This window comes from Nestor notabilis, unplaced genomic scaffold, assembly GCF_000696875.1.
Source record: "Nestor notabilis isolate BGI_N333 unplaced genomic scaffold, ASM69687v1 scaffold1217, whole genome shotgun sequence".
NCBI lineage: Eukaryota > Metazoa > Chordata > Aves > Psittaciformes > Psittacidae > Nestor > Nestor notabilis.
In genome coordinates, this window is record NW_009936697.1 from 52,835 (window position 1) to 65,434 (window position 12,600).

The window sequence follows — 12,600 nt, forward strand, 5'->3', positions numbered from 1 at the left end:
TCTCTCCTTCACAGTCAAAAGCTAAGTTTTAAGGAGCGGGTCCGGATGGCCAGCCCACGAGGTCAGAGTATTAAGAACAGGCAGTCTTCAGTTGGAGATCGCAGGTCACCAAGTGCCGACATTGCCACCGAGGGCAGCCCAACCAAAGTCCAGAAGAGCTGGAGCTTCAACGACCGAACCCGCTTCAGGCCCTCATTACGATTGAAGAGCTCGCAACCCAAACCCGTGGTCGACGGTAGGAGGTTTTCATGCCCCATTTGCCATTGCACGCTGCTCCCAGCCTGCTGATGCTCTTGCACACCTGCACTGTGAACACAACACGTTTTTGTAAAGCAGAAAGAATTTCTGTCTGAGGGCAGAGACACAAGAAAGCCATAGCCTTCTTCAAAGAGCGTGCCATTGGGATTATTCACTCTTGTGTCAGTGGTGCATAGGGAGCAATGGGTGGAAAAGGAGTCACTACTGAAAACTGCAGTAAATAAAAGCATCCCACAGATTTGGCTGCAGCAGCTCTGCTGTCACAGCCCCTCTCCCACCACTGGGTGCAGCTGCTGCCCAAACCTGCTGCCTCTGCACCACGGCCAGCACTGCACTGGCTGTGCCTGTGCCAGCAGAGAGCATCCCTTGTACAGCACTAGCCCCCTTAGGCGGGGGAGCTTGCTGAGGAGCTGGAAAGTGCCCTTTTATTTGCACTGGGGATACAATCATCTGCCACCAAGCAATATATACTGGGTGCATTAAGTTTTACGCATGGAGATGTATCCTGTTCAGTAAGGCAGGTGTCTTCAGCAAGTACAACAAGCATTATTGCTTTATATATTGCTTTCTAAAGGGTATTTTAAAGGTAGGAAGGGCTCCTAACATGTGAAGAAGTGGATCTTTGTGAAAATGGCTCGCTGAGCATGCAGCAGGCAAGAGCATAGTCTTTCCTGCCCACTGCCTCCCATGCTGCCCATCTCTGCTCTTTGTTCAATAGCTAAGATCCTCTCTTGCATTAAACTAGCCAGTGTTCAGTCAAAGTTCCACGACAGGCAGGAGCCAAGAGTTCCAGATGAGCCTGACCCCTATAAGGGACAGGTCCTGCACTGAAAGGTGCACTCACACAGCTCTGGGGGTACCACTGTCCCAACTTTTCCCAACTTACGAGTGATTTTTTCTTTCTTGTGGGACCTCCAGGTACAAAATAAGGGGAATAAACTGGTCATTTATAACAGGAGGCAGTGACCCTGACTGTACAGGAAAGGTATCACTTAAATAATTTGATCCAAGTGAACAGACACGACTTTAAACTCTTTCTATTGTGGCAATCATGCATGATATATACAACAACTGTGGTAAAACTAATTAGGCAGAAGTGCAATTTTGGTGTCTGCTTCCTTTTAAAGAACATGTAGTATTACAGACATGTACTTTGCAAAATACCCATTGAACTGAAATGCCCCATCCTTCAGCTGAGGACATCCTACGCAACACATCTCTTCAGGAAAAGCCTGGGTAAATAAACATTTCCTGGAGGACAAACAAGACAACCCAACAGTGTTTGCTAAGGTCATCATTCCAGGCTGGCCCTCCCCTGCGGAGACCTCTCAGATGCACAAATCCTGACTTTGGCTGGGTTACAGTGAGCTACTGGGGTGTATTAGCCACCAGGCTGCTCTCCAGGTTGCTCACCATTCCTCGCTCAGTTCTGTGGCACAGGTCCTGGCTTATGTCCCGCAGCAGCTGCAGCACAGGGGCTCTGTGATGCCGGCCTGGGTCTCGCGCTGATATGGAGTTGGGACAAGGCCATTTGCTCCACAGTGGGAAGTGAGAAATGCTCTAGGTATCAGAGTGGGGTCGAAACACCCTGTCTAAATTTAGGCTTCCTGTGTAAGCACTTACATAGCACAGGTATCTCCCCAAAACCGCATCAGAAGTGATTTCATAGGTTAAACCCCCGTAACTTGCACTGTGCCTGGAAGTGACCTAAGAAGAGAGTAATTTGTTGAGCACACTCCCGGGGTATCAGTAGCTCAGTTCTGCTCCAGCCGTGCAGCCCGCACCTCACTCAAGCATCCGTTTAGTTTTTCATCAGCCCATTTGTCACAGAAACATTTCCTCAGCCTGTCCTCTGTTTTGGCCTGCACATATTGTCATTAATAGTGATGATCTGCACGAGATCATGTTCCTTTTTATTTTCTCCCTTTCATGGAAAAGAGGGCATAAATGGCACCTTGGGTATATCTGTAGATCAAAGATAATAACAACAACAGAGTGTTCATTGCTGTGCACGAACCCTGAAAGATCTTCCCGCTCCTCAGGGCGAGCGCAGCCTGTTTCCTGGTCAGTGGTTTCCAGCTACTCTTCCACCCTTATGAACTGGAGCCAACAGATATGACCAATTTCTCATCCGTGGCAGAAGGAACAGCTTCCATTGTCTCCAGCTTTTAGGCAAATGCCAAGTTTCCACTCTGGGACCTAGTCCAGCTACTTCTAGGAGTGGTACCATCAGACAGATGTCCAGTGTGCTCACTGCTGAGAGGCAGCTCCCTGCTGTCTTACCCATCCACTGCAGGAAAAGTCAGGCACTACCAACCTTGATTTCTTTTTTTTTGTGTGTGTGTTTTACCAGTTTCGTAGTTTGATATTCTTTCTGCATTTGGCAGCTCAATAAAAAGGATCTGGAGATGACATATTTAGTTTAGAACATCTTGCACTTTTCACTGGATGAAAATACAGAATTTGCAGCATTTTATTAATATCTCTCAGTTTTCAGGTCTTCCAGTTTCCTCCTTGAGGAATTCTCTGGCCAAAGCTTTAATTGTTTTGGTGGACTGATCTTCAAGCCAGACTAGAAACTGACCCTTTCTGGATGAAAGTCTGGGCAAAAAAAATACCCTCGAATAGCTGGTCCTTCTGGCGATTCTTATGTTTCTGTAGCATTTTCATGGGGAAAAAAGATTACACTTGCAATAGACCTTTTGGATAGTGGCAATATACTACTGGGTACCCAGTACAGTGTCAAAACCTTGTATCAGTGATCTAATGAAAAAATAATGAAGTCTCACTAAGAACTTCCCCTTCCAAAAGAGAAGACGCTCAGATGCTTGATTTTTATTTCACTGTATGAGATTTGGGGTTGTAAGTGATCTTCCATTAGCACAGGCAGAGGAGGAACTCCTTCCTATGAGTTCCTCCTCTGTGAGATGCACTGGACTCTATGCAAAAATAAAGCAAAGAAACAATTATAGAAGTAGAAGGCTCAGAAAGGCAGAGAAATTGCTGGCATCCAAGGATGATCAGAGGCACAGACAGTCAACACAGCGACTTTGCAGGGCTGACTGAGTTCTGATAAAGGACATGGTTGGAATCTGGGCCAAAGCCATCAGAAAAAGACTGCTGGAAAAACTGAACATTAGCAATTAGAAACTGGCCTGTAAAGGGAGGTTTCTAATCCAGACAGAAGCTTACGGAGGCAGCTTAGAGGCTAACATGATTGAAAATGTAGTAGCCTTCCTCTTAGGCTACCCAGTAACAAAAGCTTACTAACACTACCCCACTGCAGAAGGAGAGCTTCTTGGCTGCAAGCAAAACACTTAAGCTGGCCACAGGTATCTCCCAGAAGGATTTTGGCACAGCAGCCTTAGAACAATATGACCAAAACTGTTCCACAAATGGCTTTATTTATGGGTAGCAACAGTCCTCTGAAACTGCCTATAAACCATTTATTGCTACTGTCAAGGTGGGCCTGGCAACAGCAACAATTATTTCAGCTACATATGTGCACTTGCGAATGGAATCCAAACCTGAGAGACATTTGATGGCTGGAGAGGTCCTTGGTCGTATGGCTGCAGATGCTCTCTAGAGCACTTAACAACAGTGCAGGGGAGTGAAATTGAAAACCAGGACTTATATAATTTTATTTTAAATACATGTCCAGTCTTTGGTGACATACGGCTCACAAATGCCAGAATTCTTGTTGCACAAATTACAAAGGTGCCAGGATGTTTTATTTCCAATCCTTGTTATCAGTCTAAAACGGAATTATCAGGACCAAGCAGATCAAAGGGAAATCTTCACCAACCAAGAATAGTAAACAGTGAATCTTAAAGCACACAAGGATACAAGAATTGTATAGACTCATGCGAGAGCCTGCCCCACAGGGTTGCCATGTCACACAGGTGAAGATGCTTCACGCAGGGTGGCTTCACACAGCCACCCTCTTGCCTGTACACAAAGTGAGCCAGGAGCCACTCCTGTCCCCAAAGCCTCCTCATGCAATACAGCTTGTGTCCCTGCACCAAAACCAGGGAAACTGCAGCTGAACTGCCCATGAAGAACTGCCTTTAGCATATGAGAATATCCACTGGCAGGGGTCAAACCCATGACAGAGTCTGTGCAAGCAATTAAATACTGCTGGTGATCTCATATCATTGCTTAAGGCACTGTGCCCCTGCCTCATTATATGTAGTGTAGATCCAGCCACAGAGACTCACCTCACAAAATCTCTCCTTTTCAGACACTGGTGTTCCTGCCTTGGTTTTTTATTGCTTGCCTTTTCTGAGGAACAGAACCTTTTCTGCTTAAATCGTGCTTCAATCTTGCACCACGACAGCTGAAATAATGAACTCATTTTACGTTGTGGATGCAGTTCTCAGTGAGCGGCAAAAATGACCTATTATACTTGTTTTCTACCATCCCATGCTTCTAAGCCTCTGCATGAGTTATTGTGCCTTTACTGTAACCTAGAGACACAGTGTGGCTTTTTGAATAAAACATCAGAAATGTTCAGCACTGGAGAAATTACAAGCATATTCCATTTGATTAATTAAAAAGAACTCTCTAAGGAAATATTTGATTTCTTGCACCATCCCTGAACATGATACGCTCACATGACCTCTAGCCTTTCATTCCCTACAGAGTACTTGCACAAAATCCTCAGGGTAGAGTATATTATAAGAGCCATGGAAAGAATGCAATAGTGCATTTCAGCCCCCATGTCCTCAGTTACTACCATGTAATTTATGTATTGCAAAAATGACAGGTTTTCCTTTCAGTAACATAAACGTCTTGACCTTGTGCAAGGTTCATTGATGTGGCAAAGGTCCTTAGTCTTCTTCCTTTAACATCTTGGCTAGCTTAAATTTGCTGATTCAAAAGGAAGCTACATAGTGTCAAAACAGGGCTGCTCAATTTGTATAAACCCCACATGATGGGACTCAATAACATTTTATTACCTATATATCGATCTGTGCTAGACAGCAGCAGATTTATTTTCTTGTGATTGTTAAACTTGATGACAGAGCTCTCATTTATTACCCTTGTCACTGTAATTAATCAGGAAGATCTGACATTCTGATCTAAGCTTCAAATATTTTTTTTTTTTGTAACTAAGTACAGGCCAGTGGTTTGAGGCATTATTTTAGTTTATTCCAACCAAGGTCCTAGACATATGAGTCCATAATTTGGACTCTGTCTTTATTACATGTCTTGAGGAACTTGCTGTGCACCATTGCTCGCTGGACCAAGTGCTTACTCGGTGGTCACGGGTGAATGATTAGCAAGCTCAACTCCATGAGGGACAGCAGCAGACCACACCACACAGAAGTCTGATTTGCATGCATTTCAAATAAAATAACAGAGATATGTATCTAAAAATACACCAAAATAATACGTTTAGAGTAACCTAGAATTTTTCTTTCATAGTCTTCTCACATGACCATCTAAACTTGCTGGCTAATGTGCCATTAATTATAATAAGATCAGCTGCTTTAACTGCACAATTATTCTGCATGTAATTAATTGTTTTTAGAAAGTCTCCTGGACCTTCGTATCATCACTCAAAAGGAAAAGGACTCCTTTTTAATTAAGTAGTGGGAGCTGTTCCATGAAATATTGCCAGTGATGAAAATTTTTGAGAAGTTAAATAATAACTGAAGATAATTGAGAGTTGTTAGAAAGGAATGCTAGAATTTTACATATCTGGAACTTGCCTGCATTATATGATAGCTGATATAAATCAGGTTTCTGACCTTAAAAAATTGTACTTACAAAGAAGAGAGACTAGATAATTATACCCAGGATATGTAAGAAGCTTCCCACCAATCCTGTCTTCCATTTTGGCCAAATCTGAGCATTTTTAGAAATGCTTTCACATATAAAATGTTGTTGGGGATATTCTTTATGATATTCTGCTTCATACAGCACTGCAGCTCCCAAATTCAGTTCTGATGTCCTCTTCTCTTCCCCATCCAGAAAGTTTTGCCTTTTTTAGGGCAAAGGCAAGGGAGAAAGGAAAGGCCTATGGAGAGAGCACTGCTGCACTCCTCACAGGTACTGCCTGCAGGGTGGAGGCCCAGGTCAGGGCGGAAGGGAAAGGGAGATCCTTCAGGCTCGTGCAGAAGTGCTCTTCCTTCCAGGAGGCACTAGTCTCATTCCCTTCCTGAGAAACTGCTTTACAGCATGGAAATTGCAACCGTTTAATAAAAGCTCACTGTAAATAATGTTTTCAAATGTTATCACCCTTATTCACTCTTTCTTAATTTTGCCACTTGAATACTGTTGTGTACTACCAGGGATTTTTGTGTCATTTTCTAGACAAATATTAAGCATATAACATGAAGAACATGTCATGGAAGTTTACTTGTTTAGCCTCCTTCCTTCCTTAACGATAAGAAGAAAACTGCTTCTTTGTTTGTTGGGTTTTGTTGGGGTTTTTAGGGATCAAGGAAACAAAAACACTCTCTTGGGCCCCCTTTCTCTGGCCTTTGCTCGGGGAACCACATAAACGCGGGCTCCCACCTTTCTCTTTTTGAGGCAGCTTTGGGCATTCTTATCATTAAGTATGTGATTAAGTTCCACCCCAATTAGTGTTGCCTTTTACAGCTGATTTTTCCTATTGAGCTTAGCAAGCAGTCACAGTAAAAAGATTTACTTGAACTTTTTACTGAGAGTCAGTTTGTTGATGTTTTAAAGCAAAGGAAAATTTGAAAGAAAATCACTTCTAAGAGTAGTGAAGGGAATTTATATTCATGGTTCAATAAATAGGAAAATAATGAGAGCTTGTGAAGAGGTGAGAAGTTTCATGAAACAAATTTAAACGAAGGCATTAGACTGAGACACATTTTATTTTGATAAAGGGAAATTGCATTAATTGTATGAACATAAACCACGAAGACATTTGTACGTAGCATATTTTTGGAGGGGAAAAAAGTAACAGAGATTTTGTGAAACATTCTGTGCATTATATTTGTGGAAATGCTATAAAATATGTACAGAATATTTCATTTGTTTAGAGAATAAAGGCTAAATCACTGACTCCCCACAGCAAATGCTCAGGATGAAGGAAGGTATTTCAAAGGCAGTGTGAAGTTAAGCGAAATGCAGTTATCTTCTAGGCATCCTAGGCATTACCCAGAGCAGTATAACAGAGGCTCTTCGTTGCCTGCAGAAGGCGCTGAAAAAACAAAATAATGAAAGTCTTAAGCTGCCAGCATCACTTCTTGAACAACAGAGGTCACCTGAGCCCAGTAGCTGTTTCAGAGTAAGGCAGTTTGGAGTCTAACACTAAAGCAGCTGCCTGGGCACCCCTGCTGCAGCAGACCTATGTGTCAGCACCTCCCATAAGCACAGTCTGGCCTCCAAAAGGTTGGAATTTATGTCTGCTTTTACTTGCCCGGAAGTTAGATGCACTGAATGCTCCACTCGTTTTCTTCCTGACCACTCATTCACCAAGTGACTTTGGAGATGAGTGTGTCATGCTGGGGTGCCCTGTACTGCTGCCCTGGGCAGCCAGAGCAGCTCTGCACTCAGATGAAGCTGCCAGATGGGGTGGTGAACAGGCTGTGGACCTGCACAATGAATTGCTTGGACTTCAGTTCCCCAGCTGAACTCTGGATTGTGAATGGCGTTTATAAACTATGGCTTGATGTAACTCAGCACCTGTGAAAATTAGTCCACCATCCATTTTTCACTTTGAGTCATGCATTACAGTGAAAATCAGGCTTTTTTACCAAATGCTTTTTTTGCCAAGTTGACACAACACTGTGCTGTAACATGAATAATTGAGAGTCATATGCAGTCTGTCATCCTCAGGCACCTATTTAGGTTTTGCCCTGTTTAAAAGGTGGGTACTCAGCCTCAGCAGAATGATTTAGGTCACCCACACGAGAAGCCCTAACTACTTCCTACAAAGTCAAACTAAGATCAAAGTGCTTCCACAGGCTACCAAAAACGAAGTTGAAGGGTCTATGTTGGGATCACTGTATTAGGAGCACTTCCACGGAACTATTCATGGTGTCAGCACATGCACTTATTAATGCTGGATAGTCATTGCTAGCATATGGCAGTTCTCAGAAAACAAATTAAAAAGTACAAAATCTTTTTCATTCTGTTTAAACAGACACATAATTACTTGAATGTTACTGACATTGAAAGCATGAAGCAATGAGGGTGATCAGAGCAGTGTCACAGTTGTCCCCATGCCAAAGCATGTTATTAAACAACAGAAAACACTTCCAAGAAAGGACACATGATATTTACAGAAATAATAAATCAAGCCTTGTGCGTAACTTTTGTGCAGAGCAATATGAAATGCAGCTAAAAACTTGTAAATTTTTTGTTGATGACATAAAATGTTTCAGAAAGGAGTAATATTTTTGCTCATTTATTTGCGGTGATCATAAATGACTGGAGTTTGCATGAAGAATGCATTAACGCTGTGACAAACTAGGAAATATTAAGACAATTTTAATGACTTGTGCATGCCTCTCATCTATTTCTTGGTAATTGCTGATTTGCTGTGTGATTAATCAAAGACTTCTTCAGGAAGAAAGAGAAAGAAATTAAAAAGTGGCAATAACAAGACTGAAGCCCGAAGTAAATAATGTCAAATATTGTAAGACAATGGTGGATGCCTCATCAGTTGTGAAATAAACATTTTCCAGATTGACATTTAGGATCAAAACACATCCTGAATCATAAAGATGTTGGTATTAGAAAAGGGTAATTGTTTCTGGATTGTGACACTGGCTGACACCTCTTCTTACGGAGACTTGCGATGGTATGTCTAAATCTGTATTAAGAGACACACTATAGTTGAGACGGGATTCATGAGCTGACCAAGCAACAGACTTGAAAGGCCTGTTTAGTTGCTGGTAGAGGCTCCTGGAGAGAAGGAAGAACCAGTGCTAACCCTAGGAAGGCTTGGCAGAGCAGCCAGGTTCACGCAGAGCAGCTGCTGCCTAAGGTTCCTTGTGGAGTCATGGACAAAGGGTATGGGGAAGTATGAAACAGAGGATACATGCAAGGCTGGGCATAAGCTGCCATCAGAGAGTCTACCTGCCCCATTAATGATGTGGAAGGCTCCCTCTGGGAACAGGCAGCAGCTTGGAGTGAGGCTTGTCAGAAGCCATGGCTTATCCCCATGTGGGAATTGGCAGGCATTTTAACAGCTGGAGCTCCAAAGTGGCCAAACTGACCCCAACACAGCCCTGACCTCAAGGATGAACTCAAGAGGGCCAGAAGCGATACAAGTACATCTCACCTCATAACTATGTCGTACACAACATAAGCTTCCACTGGAAAAATTCATCAGACTGTGAACTTTGATTTCACTGGTGTTTTAAGCTGGATTTTTTTTCCAAATTGTTACTATGCATTTCCCAAACTTTTTTCCCAAGTCTGCTCAGTACTCTAAAGAAACATGAATGTTTCCCATATGAATCAAACAAGGTTTATAGCTTTTCGCAAGTTTTATTGACATGTGGTACTGAGCGTCTGCCATAATGAAGGAAATTCGTGTCAGTGGGAATATTACAAAGAAAAAAAGTAGGTGATTTATTAGAGAGCTTCTTAAAGCTGTCTTAAATTTATAAGAATTTTCCAGCCTCTGTCTAAAGATTTTGCTGGGGTTTGTATCCACATGTGAGCAACATGGAATACTGTAATTGCACTACAGTGTTCTGAAAATGGTTCTGCAAAGGTACATTGTGTTAAGGAAACTTCTATTAATGACACTATACTTGGCAAAGGACCCAGGAACCGTATCAGTGAAAGAACCATTCAGAAACATGTTTATTTCAAACTTTCAAGTTGGAGTCTCCTGTTCCATTGGGGTTATGTGGTTGTAGATCTTGTGATTTTAGCAGAATTGTTCCTAATTTTTGCTGGCATATCTGAGTAGATTCAGATATGAGATCCTCCGGAAATACCAGCAGTGGAAAAACCTCTGGTTTCAGTGTGGAACTTAGAAATGAGCTGGGAGATTTCAGCACTGGGAGAGGTAACTGGAGAGGCTGATCAGGCATGACACCTGGAAAGTTAGTGTTGTGAAACGCTGAGTACCTTCAGAGAGGGTATGTTAGCTAGTGCATATACTTATAAAACTAATTACACAGTTTATTTTAGCTAATCACATTTCTGGGCAGGGATACAAATGTTAGGCAGGATAGGTGGATACATATATATATTATCAATAAGACAAGCCATGTCAGTAGCAAAGCTCGTGGAAGTGCAAAAAAAAAAGCACTCTTGTCATCACTGTAGGCACAACTTACAGAATAGCATGGACGGGAAAATTTCAGTGTCTTGTATGAAAATTTCATTTTTACAATGTGAAACTGATTTTTTTAAGGTTGCATTTGATTGTTTCATGTGTACTTAAGCATATAACTAACTTGGCTATAAACCATCTTTCCTTCTGTATTAAACTGATCTGCCAAAGAAATCTCCTGCTCTTCAAAGGAGACATTCCTCATGAATGTACCAGTTCAGCAACAGTCAAAGAAGAAAGCATATTCTTGACGGTAATGGACTAGTTGGAGCCATCAAAATAAATTACTGTGTCCAAATACTAAAACTGTGAAGACAACAATGCTGCAATACCAGTTCCTGAAAATGCAGCCTAGTACAATGCTCTTTATGACAAGATAGACTTCCTATTAGATTTAAAAGGTACCACGAAATTTCCAGGCACTTCTGATTGACAAGGAATACTTTTTATCTTTAATTTGCAGTCCTTCTGAAAAAGGAACTTGCAAAAAATGTCCTGCAATCATTTGTGTCTGATTGCACTTCAAATCTGCTTATAATAAAGCCCCTGAAATGGTCTACTTGCTGTGTTCCTGGATGACTAAGCCTGTGTTTCAAGTAACAGCATGAATGTAGGCAGGGATGTAGGACTTGGAAGAAATCTCCTCCGTTACTGAGAGTTACTAAATCCCATCCTTTTTTCTCTGTTTACACTCTCTTCCTCATGAAGCAGAGGCACTTTACATGTTGAAACACACTGACCTGGGCACTTGGACTTTATGCAGTTGAAGAAAGATGGTTTGGGAGGGAATAACACCTACCCTCAAGAATTTTTCTATACTTCACATGCTTTCGAGACTTACACGATGTACCAGCACCCACAGACCCTGTGCTCCTTGCTCCATTTCTTCTTGGCACACTTTAAGTTTGTAAGCCTTCTTGATCATGCATCAGTCCCTGTTTTCTTTGTGTGTTGAGGTATGCTGGGCACTTCTGAGATTTCCAGCTAATTCTCAAACGGCAACTCTGCAGAGGTGGTGTTAGGAAAGGTACAGGATCCATTTTTTTCAGGCAAATAAATAAAGTAACTTGGCTTAAGCTCCTGTTGCAAAGGAAGGCTGCAATATCTACATAGCTTTGAGGGATAAGGTGGCAATTAATCTGTGATGGATGTCATTCTCTATTAATTTCTGGTAAAAAGGAACTGTGTTTATTTTCATCTGTAATAAAGTGTTGGATCATACCACAGCCTCCTTATTAAATGAAATGGATCTTCTCTTGTATCTTGAATGTCAAGTTGATCCATAGTGGTAAAAAAATAGCAATTTAATCTAACTTCAGCGTCTTTTGATTCTGCCATTACATCTGTTAGTTCACCACTTTCCCTTAAGACAGAGAATATGATGAAAAACAATGAGACATCAGGAAAAGACATACTGGTACTCAATGCTTAATTTGTTTGAAAAATAACATGGATTGCTTCCTTTCTAACTTTTACTGTTTACATTGGGGACTACCTGGCTTTTTATGACACAAGCATAGACACACACAAGTACATCATATAGTTCATAAACTGATGAAGCTCTGTCTTATTTGATTTATAGTCCTTATTTTTACAGAACCACTGTGCAGGCAGCTAGAAAACACTAAGGAAGAGATTTTTAAATGCTGCTTTTTTAGTCTGCTCTTGTATTTTGCAGCTGACACCAGTCTTGGAACAGATGATGTTTATGATGATAAAGGGTGCCAGTGTGATGTGTCAGTAGAAGATCTCACCCCTGCTCTTAAAACTGTCATCAGAGCAATCAGGTGAGTAAAAAATACTGAATGAATAAATATTTGAGGTTTCTTTAATCAAGATACTAGTTAACTGCATGTCAATTAATAAAATGTGAGTTGAACTTATTGCATGGCTATATTTTAACAAATATAGCATAGCTAATGCTAATATAGTTTATGCTTCCTTTTCATCAGTATTTTAGTTAAAAGTTAAGATAATTTACCTGTTCTGTTACCATCTTTGCAATGTCTAAAAATATTACACAATTTGATTCAGAAAAAAAAAAAGAGAGTAATGAATGCTGATTTGCA

At 41.4% G+C, this 12,600-nt stretch overlaps 1 protein-coding gene across 1 annotated transcript in view; it reads left to right on the forward strand.

Annotated features, from left to right (window-relative positions):
- Window positions 1–12,600, forward strand: part of KCNQ5 (potassium voltage-gated channel, KQT-like subfamily, member 5) — a 65,219-nt gene that overhangs the window by 42,780 nt on the left and 9,839 nt on the right. The window contains exons 8-9 of the mRNA XM_010018449.1: window positions 15–235; window positions 12,210–12,318. Coding sequence (XP_010016751.1) covers window positions 15–235; window positions 12,210–12,318 — 330 coding nt within the window. The remainder of the gene's footprint in view (window positions 1–14; window positions 236–12,209; window positions 12,319–12,600) is intronic.